At 41.4% G+C, this 25,235-nt stretch overlaps 1 protein-coding gene across 7 annotated transcripts in view; it reads left to right on the top strand.

Annotated features, from left to right (window-relative positions):
- CALD1 (caldesmon 1) overlaps positions 1 to 25,235 on the top strand; it is a 202,730-nt gene that overhangs the window by 161,946 nt on the left and 15,549 nt on the right. For 5 of the 7 annotated variants that reach the window (XM_014937451.1, XM_014937452.1, XM_014937454.1 and 2 more), the window contains 6 exons: positions 7,029 to 7,175; positions 8,773 to 9,676; positions 10,351 to 10,434; positions 15,414 to 15,562; positions 20,907 to 21,162; positions 23,071 to 23,211. In XM_014937451.1, the coding sequence (XP_014792937.1) occupies positions 7,029 to 7,175; positions 8,773 to 9,676; positions 10,351 to 10,434; positions 15,414 to 15,562; positions 20,907 to 21,162; positions 23,071 to 23,211 (1,681 nt within the window). The remainder of the gene's footprint in view (positions 1 to 7,028; positions 7,176 to 8,772; positions 9,677 to 10,350; positions 10,435 to 15,413; positions 15,563 to 20,906; positions 21,163 to 23,070; positions 23,212 to 25,235) is intronic. The other 2 variants (XM_014937456.1, XM_014937457.1) reach the window with 1 other exon arrangement.

Raw genomic sequence — 25,235 nt, 5'->3', positions numbered from 1 at the left:
CCTGCCATTCCAAAGAAGCCTGGTCTGTCCTCGGGTACGTGAAGCTCTGGGTACACGTTCTCCAAGAACCATTTGAAGTCCTTACATTTCAGCTTCTCTCGAAGGAGTCTCCTTTCTGTCACATCTCCAGTTTCAACCAGAAAGAAAAAAAAAAAAAAAAAGAAAAAAAAAATAGGCGCATGCATGAGTCATTCTGCCTTTGTGCGGAACGATGTGGTGATGTTACAGACTGGCTTTAACTCCGAGGCCCAGGTTTTAGGGCTTAAATCTAAAACCAAAGCAACGGCGTTGTTACGAGCAGAAAACTGCAAGAGAGACAAGGCATTGGAAATCCTGGGTGTCTGCGCCACTGAAACTTACATTTTCAACAGAAACCTGTAATTTGGGAAGCCAGGATCTGTCCTAGAGGCTTCAGTGCCATCTTCAGCAATGAAATAAAATTCCTGGCTGCTTTTGGTGTGAATTGCTTGGTACTCACCAAGTATTTTTGTTGTCAGTATGGAGTCATTTTCCCTTGCGGTTATTGGCTTGCATATCACATTTTATACTTCATTCTTCCATGTGGATTTCTTGCACCTTAGTTTTTTTTAGAATCAAACTGTTAAAGGGATGAGTGTACCTACTCTTTCCTTACCTGTGAAAAAAACTAAATCTCAAAAACATCAAATGGAAAGAAACCATAAATAAAAATGTACTCAAGCTGGACTGCTCAGAAGACATTTTCATTCCCATACTCAATGGTTTTGTCATGCAAACAAAATAACAATGTCACATCCAGATCCTTAACCAATGTAAATAATCCAAAGGCTTTCCTCGGCTGAAGCAAAAAATTAATTGTTGGAATGAACATTGTTTTATCTTTTAGGTATTTTAGATTGAGGTTTAATGTAGGAGAAAGGCTTCTAAAGGCATGGGAGGAAATGAAGGATGCCAGATTTGACAGAAGGAACATTCTTTTGGTAACTCATTGAATAAGTGGCTACCCAGCAGAAAAATAATCCTTGAACTCTTTGGAGCTATAAAAATAAGGAAGGATATTAGAAACACACAGTATGAAAATGATGTAAATGAGAAGGGAATACATTAAAAGGTGTGTTGTTCTCTATTTTCCCAGAGAACTATCTGGATATCTGGGTAATGTGCCCACTCTGGAATACAGGCTGTGTAGCTATGGAGAATGTGTGGGTGAAAGCAGTAAAAATATTTGTGAGACAGAGGTAAATTATAAGCAGAATGAGAAGGCATGTATCTTCTGTAAATGGAAGACTGTAGTGTTTAAATCCTGCAGGTGTATAATCTAGTCTAACTTTCCATATGTAAGAGGTAGTGGAATTTCACCAATGTGTCTCTAATGAGACCAAGAATTGGTATCTTACCAATTCTTTGGTACCAAAGTAAGTACTTTGGAAGTATAACTTCCAAAAAGGCATCTATCTTAATGTGGAGATGCAAGAGATGGATGTTCCATCATTTCTTGTGTATTTAATCACCCTCACTGTTAAAAACATGTGCTTCATTTCCAGTTTTAATTTGTCTGGGTTTAATTTCCATCCATTGGTTAATTTTATCCACTTGTCTTCTCCATTCAATGTGAAAAACTGGTGCATGTCAAATTGAGAAATATGTGAAAAATATGGGTGTTAATAACAGCATTCATGCACAACATTGGACTGAGAACCGTAGTGGCATGTCTGAATGTCTCCAGCATAATCCCCTGTTTTCACTCACTACATCTTTTTGAAACATGACTATTTTGGACTGAGATTCTGCTCGTTCCCTCATAAAAAATGAATCTTCTTGAGCAGGTCTAAGCAGAATGCTGGCAGCTCTTGTTGAATTATGGAGGAACGATTAAAAGAAACAGTTTTCCCCACAACTGCCCCCCACCATTCACCACATTTTTAGATATGACTTGAATGAAATACAGCTGACATTTGACACGCAAAGCTTGACAGAGGCATAATCCTCTGAAAGCATGTGCATTCGTTTTTTGGTTTGTTTTTTTTTTTAGGTGAATATTGATCAGTTGTTTGTATCCACATTTTGAAGCGTGCCTATCATAACACAAATTAAATGAACAACAAAAAAATTGAAGACATATGCAATCATAAATAAGATGGGACCGAATATCATCAGTGACACAAAGAGCACACCCCAGTGGGTATTATAACAGAGTCCATCCTCACCCCACCCATCCTTTCAGGAAAAGCCTGGGTAAATAGAAAAGCTTTATAAGAGTGCAGAAGGCCAACAAATGCAGCTTCTATAGACTGAGTCTGGCAATGAAATTTGTCATCAAGGACGTTTTACTGACGTCCTCCGTCTGCCATCAATTTGGAGATATACAAGTCAACAGATGTCACTTCAGCTGCTGTGGTGTTAGGTAATGAAGGGTGAAGGTCTTGGAAATAGGTTAGGTTGCAAATGGAGGTGCAGCAGTTTGGTACAGGATGAATGATCTCATTTCTTGGGGTGGACCACAGAAAAAAAAAAAAAAATCTGTAATAGACTTAAAGGCTTCTAGATAAAAAAGTTTTGTGGAAAAGAGCTTGCTGAATAGGTACAGTTACATCTAACTGAGGTATGCATTGGGAGGGTAGAGCTATGAATGCAAGATGTTTTTGCAGGCAGCAGAAAAGGAAGACAAACTGGCCTTTAAGTGAATTTTGGGGGAAAGAAGAGGCACATTTGGGCTGCCTGTTACATCAAAAATCTAGCCTTAAAGGCTTTTGATATGTTTGGAAATATTTCATTTATTTCTGACACCTTTGAGGTGGAATCAAAGCTCTTATCCACAGCTCTTCTTTCTCCATGCCTTCCTTTAGAATGGAGTAGTGTGATCCAGCTTAAATTAGGCATTATTTTTCTACCCTTGTGAAAAATGGAAAAGAATTTAGATTCATCAAGTTTAGCTTTCAACTCACTGAGGGTAGGTAGTGCTACAAATTATTAAGTTTCTCTTTAATCAGAATACACGCCATTTAGAACAGAGACCAGATCTTCCCCTATCTTTATAAAATGCCTTCTATAGCAAGCCCCTGAGCTTGATCAGGACATTTCAGTGCTGTCGCAATTCAGATAATAATAATAATGTTGTAGTACTGGGCAAGAAACTCAAAAACCAAAGTGCCTTGAATAATGTTTGGACTGATTTGTGGTTTCAAGTGCAAACCAGTTGAAGCTGGATTGCATGAAATGGTTTCAGCCCCATAATCGTGCTAGCTATTAGTAAGTTTCTTACTGCGTTATAACTTTATCTAAATTCAATGGCTGACTTAAAATTCAGACGCTGCTGAATCTCTCTGAAGAAGTTCTGAGGCAGATGGCCTCATTGCCTATATTCCCAGTTCAGCAGAGTCATTTTCTGCTCTATGATCTCCATGTTCAGTTTGAGAGTAATGCTTTAGACTTACAGAAATAATCATGAGATTTATTGTTGACTTGGTGTGAGTCTCAAACAGGTTTGAGATTTCAGTCTTGGAGATATAAAATTGTCCTGCCCGCCCAACAAGCCAGAATGTCTGTTGTTCCTTGTTATTCCTTCATAGCAGAGTAGGAAATGTCCTCTCATGTAGATGTGATGCTGAGCCTCCTGTACTTGTGTTGTGCTGCGTAGGAAGTATGAGAGACTGGGCACTGATTCTTTGCCAGAACAAGTTCTCAATAACGCCCAGAGCTTACACTGCTTTTTCTCATGTCAGAAACATAGAGAAGGTAACAGGAGAAGCAGCCAGCACTCTTGCCATTCCCCCTCCCCCTCCCCCTCCCCCTTTCTAATTATCATTTAGATCAAGAGTGTATTATCTTTGGTAACAAGGTGTAGGATGATTTCCAAGTGATCTTCTTCTAATATGAATTTTTAATAAGAGGTTTCAGGTGTCAGAAGGCTTGGCATAACCTCTTTGAGAGCACGCTGTGCCATGCTGTTATTGCCTGAGATAGCTGGGACAGCTGTCTGTAGAGGGAGACTCCAAAGACTTTGAACAGTTAAGTGGAAGGTGAAAAATGGATATAAGGTTAGTTTAATTTAGTTCTGGGGTGTTTATGCATGCTGGGCAGCAAAGTTGTTCTCCAGAGGCAGAGAAACAATGCAGACCAGATCATCAGATTTCCATTTGTCTGATATACGGAGCTGAAGTCTCAGACTCGTACTTCATTATTTACTCTTGGTCTAAAGAATGTCAAAAGATGTAAGGAAGCAGAAGACAAGCTCTGAAAAACTCCCAGCTTGATTTTGCTTGTTGCAGGTAGCAAGGCAGACCTGTAACAGTGGGAGAAGCGAGGGTCAGTGTTCTTGTGATCTAAAATTAATTGGTGTACAGTAGAGGGTGCAAGAATTCCTGTGGTTTACTTTCTGCGTGAAATTAGCTTGACAGCCTAGGCAGCAGAGGAGGAGGAGGCTGCTTAGATAACTGAGGAGAAGAGAGTGATGTGCCAGCTGAGTTAGGGTGAATGAACTCGGTGCATGAGGATCGAGAGGAACACCGTAGCCAGAAGAGCTTATTTTTCATGGGCACACCATCTTTCCTATGACTGAGTTTCTCATGGAAAGTCAACAACAGTTAGGGTGATTATGTTGAATTGTTTCATAAATGATCCTACTAACAGTTTGTGCACAGCATGCTCATTAGCCAGGTAATTAACATAGCTAACCTGAACTTTTCAGCCTATTCTAGTGTCAGTCTGTGGTGGCTACTGAGGTCCACTCCAGCAAAGCTTCTATTTCCAAGGCAAGAAAAACAGCCTGTAAAAGTAGAAGCTGGGAAGTAGTGTTAACATAATTGTAAAGAAAATGCAATATAGATCTATAAAATACTATTAGATGTTGATGTGATGATTTCCAGATTGCTGGGGATGTTTCATGGATCTGTGTTGGTGAACAGAATTGAATACTTAAGGTGATCCTCATGGGTGGAGCCCATATCTGGTGTACTTGCTCACTGTAGGAATCTCCTACGATATGCAGTAAGGCAGTGGATTTACTTAAGAGAGAGATTTTCAGCTTTCTTAACAGATGATCTGTGTGATAAGTGTCCAAGGACAGGAAGTGCATATCTGTTTTCATTTGACTAATTTAATGGGTACCATTTGGTGGGAGTTTTTTTGCTTACATTATTTTTTTTTTCTTTCCTTTTTTAGTTTTCTGAACAACCGGTGGTTTAAAAAAGGCATTTTAAAGAGGTTTTTAAAAGTGGCTGTTCTCCTTGCTGTGTAGGAGTGTTTTGTGTGGGTACAGAGAGCAGGATAAACTACTTCAGCCTCCTGTGGTCTCACTGCAAAGACAAATCCTGAGCTGGGAATCGACTCAGTCATGGCCATCGTCCAGCTGCCACATGCTAAGAGCAGTGTGCCCTCTCCTGAGCCCTTATATTTGGAGTTCAGGGCTGAAAAGATCATAGGCTTCTTGCAGCCAGAACATCTTACTAACGAGTGGGCTTTCTGTGGTCAGTTTGCTAATGCAGTTTTATTCTCTTCTGCAAATTAAAGACCCCGTTGGTTTATTATTGTGTTCATATGCTTTCGGTTCTAGACCTAAATGAAATGCTGATCCCCCTTTAAATTGCTTACAAATGACAGGAAGTGTTTTTCCTTGCCTTCCCTGCGTCACCTCTAGTGATTTTAATTCCTCTCCTTCCTTTCTCTCTCTTTTCCCTACTGTGATCCTTCATGGCCGTGCTGCTCGTGATTTTCACCCTCTTTGAGGGAAGCTGTTTCTACAAAGAAAAGGTTATAAGCTCTTGAAGTGGAGCATGAAAGCAGCAAATAAAATCCTTCACGCACTGAGGCTAAGAAAAGTTGCATGGGATGATAATGCTGTTCCAAGTCTGGAAAATGTTAGGTTTTTAACTTCCTTTTTTAATTTTTAAAGGAAAATTGGGATAATTGAATCTCTGCTGAACCCATACTTCCACCCTTCTTTTAGTAAATGAGGAAGGCAATACCAGAATAAGGAAATGGGAGAGGCTGGGACCCAAAGAGTCCAATTCATAACTAAATAAAAACGGTTTAGTTGCTTTTAATGTTAAAATATTCCTTGAAACACCAGCTTAACTGTGCTTGTTTTTTTACTTAGTTCAGAGTTATTTTTTTCTCTGTGTGCATTGCTGTACAGCTAACTTAAATGGGTGACTACATAAGGAAGGATGACTTCTTAACCATCACATATCAACCCGCTGCTGGAAGCAAAGTAAATGAATGCCCTGACTGGGTCTGGTACATGTTAGCTTCCAATTTCACTTTCTCTGCATAAAAAGATAAGAGGAATGCAGGCCTTTCCCTTTATCTCACCCAGTAACAATGCACCTCAGCAGAGATTTGAATGGGCTGCGGGATTATTAGGATTGTAATGTCTTGCTTTCCTTTTCAAGCGGGATGAAACTAAATGTAATCATCCGTTGGGTCAGATGAACACAATGGCTTCTCAGCTGCAGGCTTTCATCGCAGCGGCGATCTTGTATGGTTTGGCCTGGCAGGGCTCGGGGCTCACCCAAATTTTGTAGGTGTCAGATGTTTGGCACTCGGGAACTGAGCACCGAGAGCTGTGTTTGTGTCCCCCTGCTTTCTAGTCTTTCAGTATTGGGATACCGTCCCCATTTTAAGCGTGTGATATTTCGAGGAGGCTAATGAAAAGCTGCTTGGCTAAGTCCAATTCCACGTAACTGGAATTGGACTCAAACAGTGTTGTGTGCATTCTGGCAGGATCGTGGTGCTGTCTAGCAGGATGTTTGCTCAGCTTCAGAGCCTGGGCTTTTATGGTCTTGGTATTTTCTAGGAGCCAACTGACAGTGTGGTGTGGCTGTTGGCCTTCATTGTGACTATTATGTCAAGTTCTTTTCTGAAAAAGAAATCAAACCCAAGCTTTGATAACACCGCGTTTCAACTTCACAGGTTGTTTCATAAACACCGTAGGGGCGGCCGCTGCAGCCATTCTCGCTGAGCTCTGGTCAACTGCTTTTTGTAATTTTTCAGTTACAGCATCCTGTATGCTCTAGCCCCTTTGTTTCCCTAACGCTAATGCTCTGTTGCAGGCTCTCCTACCAGAGGAATGATGACGATGAGGAAGAAGCCGCCAGAGAACGTCGCCGACGGGCTCGACAGGAGAGGCTGCGGCAAAAGGAAGAAGGAGATTTATCGGGAGAAGTAACAGAGAAATCAGAAGTTAATGCCCAAAACAGGTAAACTTCTGATGTTGCTTACTGACAAGTCAACGGTAATTTTTGTTCAGAGTAGAGAAGTATCTTGAAGAGATCTGTTTTGCCACTTGAATTTTAAAAAGCAGGTTTGGCCATCCTTGCTCTGAAGAGGACCTAACACTGTGATGAGCACCACTGGCTGTGTCTGGACAGTGGGGTGAGGGCATCACTGAAACTGGGCTTGGGGCCTTGCTCAAGACCCATTCCCAGGGTGTCCTCAGGGCCGTCTGGGGGGTTACTCATTTGGGGCTCATGGAGGGAAACACCTCTGATGCATCCTGATGCCAGATTCCCTCAGGCATGACTGTGTCTGGCCTCGCAAACCTCCACATTTTTTGTCCTGCTTATAGTGGCCACGGTGTCATGGGGCCAAGGCACGTGGGATTGGTGGGGCACCCAAGCCTCAAGCTGCAGCTGAAAGATGCCTGCAAGGTGCTGGGGGTGAGGACTAGACCTCAGCCCCCATCTGACATTGTCGGGGTCATACAGCTGTAATAAACAGCAGAAAAGCTTATGTAGTGAGGTGCCCCTTGTCAGAAGCTGAGTGGGCAGAGCTGGGCTTCCAGCCTGTCAATCATTTATTCAGTTTTACATAGTCATAAATAATATATCCAGATTTCCAGTAGCCCTAACACAATTGATAGAGAAGACCAGAAATAAACATTGTGATATCAAGCTCATAAATACTGACCATAAGAAGCATTCTATTAAAGACAAGGAAAATATACACACATAGGAAAACAGCAACATTTCTGGTTGTAGATTATAATCTTTTCCTGCACTCTGGGGGTGAGGGGGAAGCTAGAAAGAGGGAAGAAACCTGCACACAGGAGAATTAAACAGCTGAATTTTGAAGGAGTCAAAAAACCTCCAGGGATTGAGAGTGAGACCCAGTCCTGATACTTACAGATGTTGAGTAGCATGTCTTAAATTAGGTGCTCTGCTCACTCTATTTTCTAACAGATTGTTGTCCCTGTACAGACAATCACAACCTCACTACACCCTTAATTGCCAGGCTATCCCATATGGACTGTATCTGTGGATATTGTTGCTGAACAGGAGTAGCTTTGTGTTGCTAGAGAAGTCAGAAAGTATCTTGCTTCTGTAGCATCTTCAAAAGTTTTGCCTGGTGGGAAGACTGTGTATAAGACTTGTATACTTCAGGCCAAGCTGAAGGGGGCCTTAAAGCAAGCTAAGGTCTTCCAAGTATTTTGCTGCAGGGGGCAGAGGGGGAGGATGAATTTTTCAGGGCTGTTTTCAGCTGCTCCCAGTGTCAGGGACCATTCCAGTGCCTCCTGAGGTCAGGAAGGCTCCCAGAGACTTCAGCGGCTGTTTGGAGCTCACCTAGAAGGGAACATTTCCAGGCTCTGATATTGTGAAACACCGTATTCCTATACATGTAGAAATGCCAAAATTAATCCCCAGAACCATTTAGTTAAATTTTTAAGGATGCAAACTGTTGTGATTTCAAACCATGGATGATGTTACAGTGAACTTTTTTTCCTAGAAACAGCTAAGTTTATACATTGTTAGAAAGACTCTTTTTTTTTTTAAATGCAACTTTGTCACTTTTATGTAGTGTGGCAGAAGAGGAAACCAAGCGTACTACAACCACGGGGGGAACAGATGATGAAGCTGCATTGTTGGAGAGACTGGCAAGACGGGAGGAGAGACGCCAAAAACGTCTACAGGAAGCCCTGGAACGTCAAAAGGAATTTGACCCCACGATCACAGATGGGAGCTTGTCGCTGCCCAGCAGGAGAGAAGTAAACAATGTGGAAGAAAATGAGACCACGGCGAAAGAGGAAAAGGCTGAAACACGCCGAGGACGCTATGAGATTGAGGAAACAGAAACGGTTACCAAGTCATACCAAAGGAACAACTGGAGGCAAGATGGGGAAGAAGAGGAAAAAAAAGAAGACAAAGACAAGGAGGAGGTGCAGGAGGAGAAACCAAAGGAGGAACCTGTAGAGGAAAATCAGGTAGATGTGTCAGCAGAAAAATCCACAGATAAAGAAGAGGTAGTAGAAACAAAAAATCAAGTTGTAAATGCAGAGGAACACAAAGCAGATACAAATGCTGTCCTAGAAGGGGAGCAGAGTATAACTGATGCTGTAGATAAAGAGAATCTTAGGGATGAGGAAAAGGCTGAGGAAGAAAGGAAGAAAGCAGAAGAAAGGGAGAGGTTAAAAGCAGAGGAAGAAAAGAAAGCAGCTGAGGAAAAACAGAAAGCAGAGGAGGAGAAGAGGGCAGCTGAGGAAAGGGAGAGGGCTAAGGCAGAGGAGGAGAAGAGGGCAGCTGAAGAAAGGGAGAGGGCTAAGGCAGAAGAGGAGAAGAGGGCAGCTGAGGAAAAGGCTAAGCTAGAAGCAGAGAAATTAAAGGAGAAACAAAAGATGGAAGAACAGAAAATAGAAGAAGATAAACAGGTAAAAGAGAAGAAGGTACAAGAGGAAAAACCTCAAGCAGCTTCCCTAGGCAAACAGGTACAGTAAACATTTTGCACCAAATTAAGACACCTGTGGTTTGTGAGAAATGTAATGCAAGAAAAAAAAAAAAAGGATTGAATTGGAATTTCCTCACAGATCTATTCCTGCACTGAAACGACTAATACTCCTGCTCTCTCCCCTGCTCTCTCATTTTTTAAAATAAATCTCCTGACTTCTGCTTACCAATAATGCAGTGCACAACATGCCAGACCTCACTCCATCATTCAAAGAAAACCTTGCATGTTCACACCTCTGCATGGTTTGTTTTTTTTTTTTTGCTGCCTTTTTTTTTCTCAGCTGCTATAAACTGGCCTAACGCAGTAACACATGAGGTGGAGGCAGACACGTCTTGACACAAAGTGTGAGCACCTTAGTAAACTGTGTGAGGAACGTGTGTGTGTTCAATGCCATCACGAGAGAAGGCTCTCTGCTGGGACACGTGAGCATGATGCCACACAAGGGTGAAGGGCCCAGATTGGGGGGAGTGGGGGTGTTTGGAGAGGGTTTTGGAGAAGAGCACAGCTGCACACGGAGATGTGGGCACAGCAGCATATGGTGGAGATGTGGCTGCACACAGGACTGGTACGTGAACACAGTGTGACAAAACAGAAGTGCAAACAGATGTGATGTTTTCATGTTAAAAAGAAATTATTAAAAACCCAAAAACAAAGGGGGAAGAAAAAGAGGTTAAAGTGGAAGCTAAAAAGGAAAAGTTGCCAGAAGAGAAGCTCCAGCCTACCTCCAAAAAAGATCAGGTAACTTGTAAACCATTAATTTAGATGTTGTAGGGAAACTTGAGATAAAAAAATAAATAAGGAACCCATAACTGAAAGTTGCTTGTTCAGGAAAATACTTAAGCATTTGCTTCACTTCAAGAACATTGGTAATCCTGCTGAAGTAAATAGGGATGTAGCTACTTATGTGCTTAAAATGAAGTAAATGCTTAAGTATTTTGTTCTTCTGGGGCTTTAGAACCAAGTCCTGTTTGTCTTAGAACAAATATTTCAGGAAACTCAGTTCAGTCAATAATGCAAGGATGATTTGCGCCCTAGGGATCAATTTTTCAGGACTGTATCAACTAATCATCCTACCCTGGTTTCCTCCCACTTTACTGTGAACTTTTTCCCTGTGACTGAGACTTACTCTTATAACAATAATCATCTAGGCCCTTTGGCCATCTGATTGACTTAACTAATGTTTTTTCCCCCAAACCCAATGCCCCGTGATATAAACTGTGCATACCCAAGATTCTTCTTTTGTTTTAAAGAGAAAATCTGCAAAATTTACTGCATTGCATTTCCACTGTAAACACAGGACCTGGTGCCATGGTGTTTTACTGTATGGTAAGTAAATAAGATTTGGGGACCATTTACTCTTCAGGTTACAGCTGGATGCAGAAAGTCATGTTCAATGTTCTGTAGCAACTGTGCTTTTGGTTCAGTGCAGCAGGTATCAAAATACTCCCCGATTCTAATTAGACATCAAGACTGGCCAGGGCCTTGGAGGTTTGGACCAATTTGGGTCAGCCAGGTCTGTGTGGCTTAGAGGGAGCTGCAGCACAGAGGTCTAGTAACAGGCAGCTGGCCGTCCATCCAGCTACTTGGGACCATTGAGGCTTGTGGAGGGTCCAGTCCAGCATCCTGAGTTGTTGGATTAATTCGAAACATACTGTAGATCCTTAGCTCACCCTCAGAGAGCAAGGAAGGCAAATCATGTCACAAGGTATTATGTCCAGTTGCCTGGCTGGATCATGCAAGGTATTGTATTTTGAGTAAGGTACAGATGAGATTGAAAAGGCAAATGGAGTTATGAAGATGGTTAGAAGAAACATTACTAATGAACAGGGAGAGAGACTGGCAATATTAGAATATGTTACTCCAGAAAGGGGAAGAGTTAAATGAGACCTAATGGAGATGCTTCAGAATAGTCCACTAGAAAAACTAAACAATCATTCTGCTCTAAACAAACCTGATTGCGAAAGCAGAGGAAAGAGCCGCACAAAAAATAAGGACTGGTTTGTATTAAGAGTTCTTCATAAGACAGGATCAGCTTGTAATGTTCACTGTTGCACACAATCTTTGAATATTACAAGTAAACGTATAAAGGAGGCTGTAACTGACCACAAATATTGATTCTGGGGGAGGACTTGAGACACAATTGTCCTGCTTGTGTTTATGTGGAGCTCATTCAACTCTCGCTGGAGCTCTCATCATGCTTTTAAACCCTAGCCACAGGGCTGGATTATTCCAGGAAATTGGTAAGACTTTTAAAAGTGACTTGTGATTTTAATGCTTCCATTTTTGGATGCTCAAGTTGAGATAATTTAAGAGAGTCCCATGTTTAGCGTAATGCTGAATACCCATCCATCAGAAGGCAGGTCTTTTTATGTGTATCAAGCTGAGCATTCAAAGCATTTTGCTCAGTTTTTAAAATCTCAGTTGTGAAGAAAAATTGACAATAACAGACTCCAAAGCAAGTCAAGATCAGGCTCCTATTTCCACTCCTCCCTCTACTTCAAGGACATACAAATTCAACGAGACTTATTTCTGAACCATATATACAGTTAGAGCATGAACAAGATCTTGAAGGAATACAGGGTCTGACCTACATAATCACATTTTGCTTTTGTAGTTGTGCAACACAAGCCCATGTCCTTTCTTAATGTGACCAAAATCTGGCCCTCAGAGTTCAGGTTTCGATCAAATTAGCAAGCAAAATCTGTCTCCTCTTCTGAACTGCCCCACAATTTTTGGTTCTCAAAAGTGGCCTGGAAAGTTCATAAGAACAAGTTTTCTCATGATGTGAGACTCCTGGTATTTCCTGCTTCCAGTTTGGCTAGACATACCGCAACAGTTGCTTTTCTCATGGTATTTGGGTATGGTAGTTGGCTCTAAATGGAAGCCCTAGACCCAGATGCCCCCAGCTTTTAAGTCACCAAGTAATTGAACCCAAATAAGGAATCAAATTTGCCAAATGGCCCCAACTTCGGTAACAGATTCACTGTGGTCTGAAGGTGTTCAAAGTCTAGATTTAGAAATCTCAACTCTCAAATATTAGCATAACACCCTAACAGGAAAGAAGCAGTGTAAAGATTACAATATAAATAAATAAAGCTGTAAATTAGCTAAACATGGTTTTGATCACATTCTATCTTGACTTGGTCTCACAAATCTTGACCACCATGTGAACTGTTCTCAGCTCAGGTAATGCCACCTGTCCACTCCAGCTGGAGTCAGTGTAGTCCTTTTTACTAAAATCAGCAGAAGCTGAATTAGCCTGTAATTTAGGGAAGCACTGAGATGAAGCTTTTCTGTTGCCTGCCTTCAGGATGGGAAGTCATGGTTTCTGCTTCTGTGCTTTTCAATCTCTGTTTTGACATTAAAATTAGTAGGAGAAGGATTGGGCCCAAAAGCTGTGAAATGTTTCTGTAATATTTTGTTTTATCATATTTTGGAATAAAGAGGCCAAGCTGTATTAATGGCTTTCTCAAATGCAGACACATTGCCATAAAAGTCCTACTGGCTTCTGAAATACTATTTCCTAACTTATTAATTTTTAAACTATGTTGTTTTAATATTAGTTTTCTCAGTGATTTCAATTAAGATGTAAGAGATATGACCCTCCCCAGTGGACTTCAATACATCGGGCAGCTGGAAGTATTGGCTTTTTAATGAGACTTAGAAAGGTCTTGATGAAAATCTCAGCAAATGAAATCCTATGCTCTCAAAATCCCAACACAGACATCCTGGCATGTGAAATCTTGCAACAATCAACATTGCTGGTTTCAGTATCACCCTGACTGGGACTGAAGGGTTAGGAGATTGCTAACAGGCAGCGGAGATTTTTGCTGTGAACATGATCGCTAGCTACAATCTTGCCCAGATTTGGGAACACCCAAAAAGATATTACTGTCTGGTGGCATTCCTTAGGCTCCATGAATAGCCCTGGTTGTCTCATCCCAGCTCCTAGAAAACAGAAAACCATTCCTTGAGGCTGCTAGAAATAATGGCCTCGTTTGCGAACAGTAACAGCATCATGGCCAAAGAATTCATGGTCATGGAAACTGAGCTCCCCTCTTGTCCATCAGGGCACTTCTGCCAGGTCATGGCTGAAGCCCTTTGGCAGGAGAGGGTGAGGAAAGTCTGCACGGCCACTGCCTGCTCTCAGGACAGAGCAAATGCCTCTGTGGGTTGTGTTCAACATTCCTCACCAGTGGCAAATTTGCTCGAGTAGTTTAACCACCCAGTGTGCACTTGCAGTGTGTGCCACCTTGGCATTGGCCATCATGTTGGTTTCCGTGAGCAAGCAAACTGGCCTCAGGTGAAGTCAGAGCCTGACTTTGGGACTTCACTCAGCAGCGTGATTTAATTCCTAGGGAGGATGTTGACTTTGAAGACTCTGAACTCATCCTTTATTAGTAAAAATATTACAGCTCCAGAAGCTCTTCTTTTATGAGGAAGGATAGAAATTTGATGTGATGTGATGTGTGTTAGTTTTTTATTTCAAGGTGCAGTTTGGAACACCATAAAAGCAGTTGTGTTGCAGACAGGACTGTTATGGAAGTTCTTTTTCTTTCTAATTAGCAAATGGGATGGCAGCAGGCTTCCAAGGGACAAAAATATTTTTTTTTCTAAATGTCTTCATATGGATTTTTTGTAGAAGGCATTTCCTGCTTGCCAGCTAGAATCTTCCTCCAACATGTTAGAGCTGGGAAAAAAAAAATAAAAAATATATATATATTTTGGAGGTAAATGTTTCATTTGCTGCTGTTGAAAATTTATTTCAGTTGGTAGTCTGTCTCAGTGCGAATAATTCCACCTGAGGACAAAGAACTTAAATCATTCCATATCCTCCTCCTCTTATCAGCATCTAACCATGATTCAGCATGCTGGGATCAGGATGTCTGTGATATTGATAAATACTTCAAGCTCGTAACTCTGAAGGAATACTAGAAAGTGAAATCCACGTGCTAAATAGACTTGATTACTATTAAGAAGTATAGGACAAAGCTTTGCAAGGATAGTGGGAATTTTTGCTTTAGTGTTTCCAGAGAGAACATTTGCTTCTTCATAGGATTAAATATTCATGCCTCATAATGCCATCCATGATTAACTCCTGGTAGGACTGTGCTTTTGGTCAGAGTAAGTTTTACTCTGATCAAAAGATAATTTTGTGTTTTGGCCATTATTCTTGAAATGCTGAAGTATCCATCTGCTACCACACTGGAAAGAGCATTAACTTTGTCAAGCAAACTTGACAATCAGTGAAGGTTATGTGTTATTTTTATTGCTCCAGTGCCCTAGAACTTGTATCAAGGATGTAACGACAAGAGATTGCAACCCAGAATCTTAATAGGCAATAGGTGAATGATGCTGCAGTGGGAGGGAAGAGGGTTGAGGTTCCTCAGTGGGGTGCAGAATGAAGCAATGTGGCAGCATAGTCCCATGGCTGCAGCAAACTTTCACTGAAGACTGATAATTTTATTCAAGATGTTTTCATCTTGAATTCAGATCAGGACAGCGGGGTGGTGGTTGGTCACGGTTTAGAGCTTTACAGGCTACTTCTGCCATAAAGTACATAAACATTTTGAAGATAGTTGCTTAGTTAATTATTAACACCAACAAATCTCTGTTCCTCAGCTGTTGTTTAGAATGCCTCATTGTGACTTCTTTTTTTTTTGTTTTGTTTTGTTTCTTTCGTTTTTGTTCTGCGGTTCATGGTGTCTCCTGAGCAGGTAAAAGATGACAAGGATACAGGAAAAGCACCCAAAGAGGAAATGAAAAGTGTCTGGGATCGTAAGAAGGGAGCTCCTGAACAAAAGGCACAGAATGGAGAACGTGAAATCACTGCCCCAAAACTTAAATCTACGGAGAACGCTTTTGGGTGAGTTCCAAGAGAGCATTGGGCTTGCTTATGCTATGGCAGAGCAGGGGGACATCTCTAGGTCTCTGCTCAATAGCCTCGTAGCAGCTGAGTAGAAGACTTGGGTTGGCACCACCAGCAGAGACTAGCTTTTATTGGGTTGTAGGTAGGAACGAAGGCTCTTGGCCTATTTTCTGATGAACTGCCCCCACATCGTTGCAATAACAAATGGAGTTCAGAAAGCAGATGTAACTAGCCTTGCTCCTTCAGTAGAGACAAGTGGCTTATTTTTGCTCTGCTGGGGCTTTCCTTCAGTGAAGGACATGTATTTCTAATATCTGCACAGAGGCCAATAATGACAACAGCCCAGATTTTGCTCTTTAATTTTTTAAGTTAGATCTCGGCCTTTTCTAAGTAACCTAGAATCATAGAATGGTTAGGGTTGGAAGGGACCTCAAAGATCATCGAGTTCCAACTCCCCTGCCCTGGGCAGAGACAGCTCCCACTAGAGCAGTTTGCTCAAGGACCCATCCAATCTGGCCTTGAACATTTCCAGGAACCTATTTCCAATTACCCATCTGCTTTTAATCAGACTCTATGTAGTAGTATGGAGCACAATCCAGTTGGTAACTCTTGAAAGAGCTTCTTTCTTGATTTCAAGGCAAACCTTGAAATTAATGGCTTCCCTATAAAAGTGATTTTTCAGTTAGGTGAAAGCCTCTCCTAGGCAAAATGTTCTATTTTTTGTCTTTTTATAAGCTGTATCACAGTTTGATTTTCTACTTAAATATTTGCCGTATGGCTATATTGGGAAATTCAATGAAGGTTACAAATTTCTAGTGGAAAGTTCATTAAAAAAGGATTCTGCCTGCTAAAAGGAGGGGATACATGAAGCAGTGTAGAAGTTCTTCCTCTTAGCAGAAAAACAGGAATGACTAGGATAGAAATATTATTTTTTTTTTAACTTCTGCACCTCTCTTCCTCTTTTACATTGACCCAGGCAAAGAAAAGGTTAAGCTCTCCAGGCACTTTGAGAAATCTGTGCATGGCAGATGGGATTTGCTGTTGTATCTCAGCATTCCCCTTGTGATTCTTCCGGGAAAATCAAACTTTCTCAAAATAAAATGCAGTTCAAAAGTCCCCAGAGACACCCTGACCTAAGGCCAAAAGACAGACAGAGATGGTGATGGAATAGCAGGAAATCGGCCTTGCTCAGAAACTGTCCTGCTTCATGACTCGGGTCACATCATCAATAACATGAGAATGGTTTTCTAAAAATATTTTTGTTGTGTTTTCATTTGCTTTACTTCCTGTGGGAGAAAGGCCTTAGTGGCAACATGTAGCTTTGAGTTTCCACTCGTTTTTTCTTTTTTCTATTTTTTTTTCTACTATTTCCCAAATGTGGGAGAAGCCTGTTTAATAGCCTTTTGTCAGCTGAGTAGAAAACTTGAGTTGGCAACATCAGCAGAGGCTCTAGTGTTCATTAGGTTGTTAGGAATGAGTTGGGGCTCTGAGCCCATTTTTTAATGAACTGCCCCCACGTTGTTGGCTTTGTTTGGAACCGTCTTCATGTTTTTACATGAACATATCAGATACTAGCTAGGGAGCATGTAACTTGGCTAACTCTCAGTTGTGAGGATTGAGAATCAAACAGGGTAGTGGAGGCTAAAGAAAAATCTTATCTGTGTCTTGTTTGTCTACGTCAGTCAGTAAGAGAAATATAGAATAAAACCCCATTTTATGGCTTCCCCTTCCCATCTCCCCTCCCACCTGCCTTCCTCCCTATTCTCATACAGGACTGCAAAAGTCTTAAATATGATGTCACATGTTTTTTCTCATTGTTTTGCCATTTTTGGCTCCCAGAAACCACTTCTTTCCTCTTCCTCCTTGTCTGAAAGCTGGCAACTAACTTAATTTCTTAGTACCAAAGAGGTGCTTATGAAACTCTTCCTCCACCCAACATCTCAATACTGATTTTCCAATGTCAACAGCAGGGAACAGAGATTCCCAGAATCTGCTGAAAACAGAGGAGCTTGGGGAGGTGGAGGAAAATAAGGAGAATTACTGCCAGTTTATTGTTTGCTATTTTGGATTACGCAGAACCAGTAGGGGAAGTCCTGTGAGCTGCATGAGAATAAAATTAGCTTGAAACTTTTAATGTCCTTCTTTGTGAGGAGGACGAAATAGTCACCTCAGGTCTCCAAACAAAAATGTTAAGACTGGATTCTACCTTTGATTTTTATCAGTGGAAATCTGAGAGTAGCTGTTAATGTCATTGAGGCTATCTGCACTGAAGTCACTGAGGACACAACCTTTCTGTGCTGATATAAAACAGCGTATTTATTAAAAGAATCTTGGCAAATGTTATGCTCTTGGTTCTCATCATTTTGAGGGCTGAGTATTTGCCCTTGCCAGGGATATCATGAAGTCTGTCATAAGTGACCTCTTCCATCTTCTTTGGGCCTGAAGCTGGCAGGTCTGGGCGGGCTGACAACACAGACTTCAGAGACCAAGAAGCAACAAAAAATATATAAATAATTAGTGAGGTTCCTGGGATGTTTGCTATAGAGGCTACAACCTTGGAATGAAGGAATAGCCTTAGAATAGCCAGGGATTTCTCATGACCCGTGCAGGATAGGTACACTGGATCCTTAGAAATAATTAGTGCCTTATAGAGGTTTGTGGAACATTTTGGGTTTTCAGTACCTCAGCAGACCGAATCAGAGGTATTTCAGGCTGGACACCCAAAATCATACCTCACACCTACACCTCAGGTATTGGTCCTCGCTTTGTTTTTGAATGGGCCAAATGAAATTTCAAATAAGGTTTCGAGTGTTTTCTCACAATGCTTTAGTTAATTGCATATCTAATTTTTAATTTAAAAAGCGTGAGTTTCTTTCTGTAATTAGACATTGCTACCTGATGCAAGCCCTTTTTCGTGCCCACTTACATTAACTTGATGTTTATGGTGCAGGGCAATCTTCTCGCGGTTCTACTTTCATGGTTTAGGTTATTGCACTGCAAAACCAAATTCAGGAATATGTTCTGGAGCAGAAAAGGATTATGATGAGGTGATACTAGAGAAATAGACACTATACACCTGTAACTCTAGCTTAGAAAATGGGGCATGAGAAGGTGCTGGGGGTACATACATTCACAGACCACTGGGACTTTTTTTTTTTCTTAAGCTTTGCTTTGTGATGTTACACTCTTGCATAGAAAAGACTTTCTAATACCAAGTCAACAAATTGCAAAAAAGGTGCAGGGTCCTACTACTTTTAGTGTTGAATTTGCACAGGTGAAGTACAACAGCTAAATTCACATAATAGCAACAGATTTGTTATGCTGTTTTGCCATATGTTTTTTAATGATACAATTCCTAAGTCATGCATGCTGTGCTAGAACCAAATTTCAGCCAATTTGGTAAGATCATATGGAAGCAGAGGACTCTGCTGGTAGATTCTGTTTTGATACTGAAACCACAGATAATTCAGCTCTGGTCCTACAGCCTGTTTTATGTAGTTAACTCCATCTAGATGAGGTTTCTATCGGAATGAAGAGCACCTTTGCAGCACTGGGTGGGATTCACTGGATTGCAAATTTATGTGATATTTGTTCTTCATGTTGTCATCTCTAATCTGGTCATCTCTAACAGTTATTGTTGTAATGCTTGATTTGTACGTCTTGTGGCATTATACTCTGCAAAAGTCTGGTTGCATTAATGGAGTTGTCATATGCAGCTTATTTACAGAACAGAGCAGAAAGGTTTTCGTTTTTTTTTAAAAATTTCTGTAAGTACATTCCCTTTCTGTCTCTTGTGACTAGCACACTGATATCTCTTAGGTACCTATCTCCTTGTCAGCAGTAATATTAAACGCTCTCAGGGAGTAGACATTTGTCTAAATACTGGTGTGGTGATTGTTTAACTAGGTGATGCTATCTGACTCTGTTGAAACTATTCACTTCACCTATGCAAATTCTTTGGGGTTTTTTTGGCTGTTTTTTTTCTTTTTGGTGTTCGTTCTTTCTGCCTCATATATTACCACTGGTTGGAAAACTTCTGGTTTTCTCCTGTGGAAAGTTGCCATTAATAAATAATTTCCAGCTCCTTAATAAAAAGTCATACTTTCCCTGGAAAATGTCTTATGAACATTTCTGTTCATACGGGCTGGGAGAGTTCAGGTGGTAGGTGTTACAGGAACCTTTGTAGATTTATAAAATGCTGTTGAAGCTGTAACATTCTCTTCCCTCTCTTGTCTACTTCTGTTTTCCCCAAGTCGGGTATGTTGTTCTGTCCCCAGAGTTGCTTGTCTTTTTCTAGAGGGTTTATAAAAAAATATTTGCGTCTGAAAGCAAAGGATTAGCGTGTCTTTTATTACACAGAACATAGTATAATATTTTTGCTCTGAGTTTTTAATATGTAAATTTATCTCATTTAAAATCAATAGAGAGGAATTAATTACAGCTTTCTATTGCTTTTTTGTTGCTGTTGTTTTTTTCTGTATGAAGTGTAATATGCTTTTGGAAGTGTTTCCTCCGTACACAAACTGCAGAGCAGAGGTGTGGAACCGTAACAGTTTACTCTGTACCATAGAGATGGTGATGAGCTGAGGGGAGACCTTATCACTCTCTACAACTCCCTGAAAGGAGGGTGTAGAGAGGTGGGGGTCAGTCTCTTCTCCCAAGTCACAGGCGACAGGACAAGAGGAAACGGCCTCAAGTTGCGCCAGGGGAGGTTCAGGCTGGATATTAGGAAAATTTTTTCACTGAAAGGGTCATCAGTCAGACATTGGAATGGTCTGCCCAGGGAGGTGGTTGAGGCACCATCCCTGGAGGTGTTCAAAAGACGGGTTGATGAAGTGCTGGGAGGTATGGTTTAGTGATGATGCTCCTTGTTTGTTGTGTGGGTGTCTATTTTTGTCAGTTAGGTTGACGGTTGGACAAGATGATCTTTAAGGTCCCTTCCAACCTAGAAGATTCTGTGATTCTGTGATTCTGATATCTGTTGTTGAAGTTATATGAGATGCTAAGTATTTCAAACTTGGTTACTGAATTCTCTTAAAAATGGAGGTGGCCCGAGTTCTCAGGCAGGGTGGTGCAGCTCCTGTGTGCGCAAGCGGGCAAGAGATGCCTCCATCACTGGCAGTAGATGGGAGAGGTGCTCCTTGTAGTATCCCAGCCTACCAACTCCCGATGAAGATGTTTTGGGCCTGACATAGTTCACAAGGAGCAAAAGGTCTTATAAGGCCCTACTTCCGAGTGCCAGGCTCTCGTCTTTGCTGGTAATTCACGTGGCAGCAGGTGGCTAAAGCCAGGAAGGCAAACCCCATGGTGCATCACCTTTCCTTTTCGCTTTCTTTTCCAGCCGCTCCAACTTGAAAGGGACTGCGAACGCCGAGGAAGCGAAGCCGGGCTCTCAGGCTGAGATTGCAAAGCGGCTAGAAGATCAGCGCCGCCGCCGAGGCGAGAACGAGGATTTTGAGAAGCTGAGAGAGAAGCAGCAGGAGGCGGCAGCAGAGCTGGATGAACTGAAGAAAAGGCGAGAGGAGCGCCGGAAAATCCTGGAGGAGGAGGAGCAGAAGAAGAAACAGGAGGAGGCTGAGAGAAAAGCCAGAGAAGAGGTAAGTGTGAAATACGATTTCGCTGAATTTCACTGAATTTTTAGAGTTGGAAGGGACCATAGGGATCATCTAGTCCAACTCCCCTGCCAAAGCAGGACCACCCAGAGCATGTCAGATCATGCCACTCAGGACTGCATCCAGGCGGGTCTTGAAAATCTCCAGAGAAGGGGACTCCACCCCCTCCCTGGGCAGCCTGTTCCAGGGCTCTGTCCCCCTCACCGTGAAAAAGTTCTTCCTCATATTCAAGTGGAACCCTTTATGTTCCAAATTGTGCCCATTGCCCCTCGTCCTCTCACTGGGAACTACTGAAAACTACTGAAAAGAGTCTGGTTCCTCTATGATGTATTGGACTCTATTTTTATTCCCCTGTTGTTACTACTTCACTTCCACTGGCCTTGCGCTAGTCGGTAACTCTTTACTGCAGTGTCTGCACAGACACTTTCAGGCCATGATGTTGGTGAAGCTGGAGGTTGATGGGTCTGTATTTAAGAAAAGGGCAAAATGAAGCCACAGGAGACCGGCTCATAGGTGAGGAAGGAGCATGCAATGAGGAAGGCAAGACCAAACCCAAACATACAGGCTAAAGTGTGCTTCTCCTTCTTGGATCTGATGTTGCTGCGTGGGGAATTGCTGCTGTGACTGCTTCAAATTGTGCCCTTTATCTGGACCTTCTGGGTTGTGTGCTCTTCTGGGCATCGCTGTTTCTTAGCATCTGTCAGGATCTGTCACAGCAGACCTTGATTTCAAATATGCTGCCCAGCCTTAAAATCACCCCATTTTCTAACCTTCAGATTTATCTGTAAGTATGCCATATCTGATATCAAGTGACCACATCACACGGATGTTCTAGTAAGCATGTGAGGTAAAACGTGCAGTCGTGCAGGGTAGAAAGAAACGTTGCAGTGCTAGCCTCAGGAAAGATGGGGCTCTAATAAATGCCTTCATGAGGCAGGATTTCTTCTTCAATAGCTGCATATATTGGGGATACAAAATGTTGAGGGCAGTGTTACAGCCACAGAGCTCTGAATTTATTCGAGGTGTCTTTTTGACATTACACAAGTTGAATTACTGAGTGCACGTCAAAATTTGAGCTGGAATGCTAATGTTATATATAGTTACAGTGGGCTAGATCTCATTAGGAAGATATTCTCGTCTATTTAAATATTGAGTACCCAAGCACATCTGTTTGCTTGTTCTTCCTCTGCCAAGGGACTCCATAAATAGGATCTCCAAATCTCTGGTGCATCGTTTAGGAGCCTTAGTTGTTTGGAAAACAAATGGTAGATGAATAATAACAGTATTTGCCAGCTGAATGCCAGTTGCTTTAATATGCTAAGTTCTTTACAGAGGAACTCCATAGATGCTGAGATTGCAAAATACCTTGCTGGTCAGACCCTGCTCACAATGGTTGTGCTTTTGAGGGCTTCTGGTTTGGCTTGTAGTTTATGAAGTAAAAACTCACATTAACTCTTTCAAGGGGAAACTGTAAGCATTTGATCTTCACTTTTTTTGGCGCCTACAGATTTTCTTGTGAAGTATTAATCTTGGCACAAGTGCCAGACTAGATGGACAGAAGAACAGTACAAAGGTGATACATGAGGATACAGAAAAGCTGAATTTTAATGTTTTTATAAATGTGCTTTTTTTCTTTAAGTGTCTCTATATGGCAATAAATCTGGTGACCTCACTGTGAGAAGCTAAAGCAGCACAGACTAGCTGTCCTCCCTGCTTGCTTAGCATTCTGATGGATTAGCAGCAATGTGTTGCTACATTTCAGATAGGTCCCAACTTCTTTGACTGGCGTAAAAATCAGTTCTTAGAAAATTTGGTAAAATATTGCAGGACTGCAAAGCTCTGTAATGGTGATATAGTTTCTGAAAGAATAACTGACCATTTGTATTTTTTAAGGAGGAAAAGAGGAGGATGAAGGAAGAAATTGAAAGGAGAAGGGCTGAAGCTGCTGAAAAACGTCAAAAGATGCCAGAAGATGGTGTATCTGAAGACAAGAAGCCATTCAAATGTTTCAGTCCTAAAGGTTCATCTCTTAAGGTAACGTCCCCGCTAACATATATATAGTACATAAAAAGTAACAAGGTTTGCAGTCCAAACCAGCAACCATATGCTTTCCATACAAAGCAGTATGGAAATACTTGAAATCAGACCTGGGACATTGCTGTGAAATAGACCTTAGCCTGAAACCTTTAGCTGAAAGACTTCATTCATCGGGATGATTGAAAATTAAAGATCCTTTCTAAAAATAGAGTCTAGACTGGAAGTTACCTGTTCTTGTTGATGAAAAATATCCAAAAATTATCTTCACCTTCAAGAGAAAATTATTTTGGAAGCTTAGAGCTGTATTACTGTGTTGATTTTCAATGCTAAAGTTCCCTCTCCTTCCGCATCCACAATCACTTTCTTCCTTGCCAGTTTACTTTGTCTTTAAGCATATTTCGCCAAATCATCATTAATTGAAACTGCCCCATAAGGGAGTTCTAGCTTATGGCTAATCCCCCAAAAAATAACATCTAGAAGTACTGGGCTGGATTTCATTTTCTTACATAACAGCTGAAAAAACCCCATTCTGTTGCTGCAGGAATTTCTAAGTGGTCTTCTGTGGCCTATATCATATTGGAAGTTAGATAAATCAATTAAATGGCCTTTCAGCATGGAAGAGGAGTCCCGGCCCCACTGAAATTATTGGGAACTTTGTTGCTTTCTCAGTGCAAGCTCAAACTACTGATCTATTAGTTGTTTTCGACTGTCTTTTCCTTTTTTCATTTTGTGTCATTAGTCATTTAAGAATCCAGAATGTTTGTCGAGGAAAGCTCCTTAGTGGGCACTAGTAGAGAAAAGAACCAGGCAGGAGGTTATCAGATAGGAGCTCATTGGACCATGAAGTGGATCTCCACGGGGTTAAGAATGCTATTTTTTAGGGACAAACTGCAGTTGGTCAAAATGACATTTCTGCTCACAGAGAGATACACTTTAAACTGATCTGGAGCTTCAGCCCTATACTGTTTTGCGCCCAGTTATAGCAAATACAGTGTCCAAATGGTTTTGACTGGACTTGCCTTTGACCCGTCAGACACATCTGAACCTGAAATACAGGAACAGAGTACATACAGCTGTAAGTGAAGATTGCCAAGCTTCACAACTTGCTCCTAATAGATAAACCTGAGCTTGCCATTTCAGTTGCAAAAGACCACGTCAGTAACAGACACTATAAACGTACAGCTTCTTCCCAGCCCTCCTGGGAGGGCTTCTTTTTCTTCTTTCTGTTTATTGAGATGCCTTTTATGACATACACTTGGAGCTTTAGTTCACAGATGACTCAGAAGAGAGGAAATTATACTTGAAAACACATAATCGAAAGATATAGATCGTAATTTGGGGGAGAGTGGGGAAAAAACACTGGATTTGGCAGGAGGTTAATAGCTTTCAGAGAACTTTTGGACTGATGCTACATTATTCTGCTAAGTGTATTTTTAGAGGAAAGCTGGAATTTTCCAAATGTCGTTAAGGATCAAGGTCTGATTTTTTTATGATGATTATTGCTGCTGGTTTTTATGGCTCGTTAGATAGACGTTGTTTGTTACAAAGACTGATATATGAAACTCTGTGCACATTTTTTCTCTTCCTCTGTTTCTCTCTCTGAGAAATTGGTGACACTGTACATATTCTAGTCTGGTGTCTGTGGGTGGCCAGAGTAGATATGTAATGCTGTTGAACTTCACACCCTAAACTGTTTCTTGGCCTTCTGTGGTCAATAGCTGAGGAGAGAAGAATCCCATTTTAATAACCTGATGTCAAATTTGATGCCAAACTCCAGTTTTTAGAAGACAGTGTATTTTGTTACATTTCATTTGGACAGGCTTCTCGGGCTAGTCTAACTTGGTTGGTATGTAGCTTTTTTGTTGCCTGTTATGCACTGCCCAGGTTATCTTTCGACTTGTAAAGCACTTGGCACACATTTTCTCCCCTGATGAATGCATCATCTGGTTAGATGTGTCATGAGTCATGTGAGAACCCTAAATGCACAATTGTGGGTGGGTGGTTGGAATTAATAATGAAAA

This window comes from Calidris pugnax, unplaced genomic scaffold, assembly GCF_001431845.1.
Source record: "Calidris pugnax isolate Ruff unplaced genomic scaffold, ASM143184v1 scaffold1, whole genome shotgun sequence".
Classification (NCBI taxonomy): Eukaryota; Metazoa; Chordata; class Aves; order Charadriiformes; family Scolopacidae; genus Calidris; species Calidris pugnax.
The sequence above is the reverse complement of the archived record's forward strand: the minus strand, read 5'-3'. Positions and strand labels throughout refer to the sequence as shown.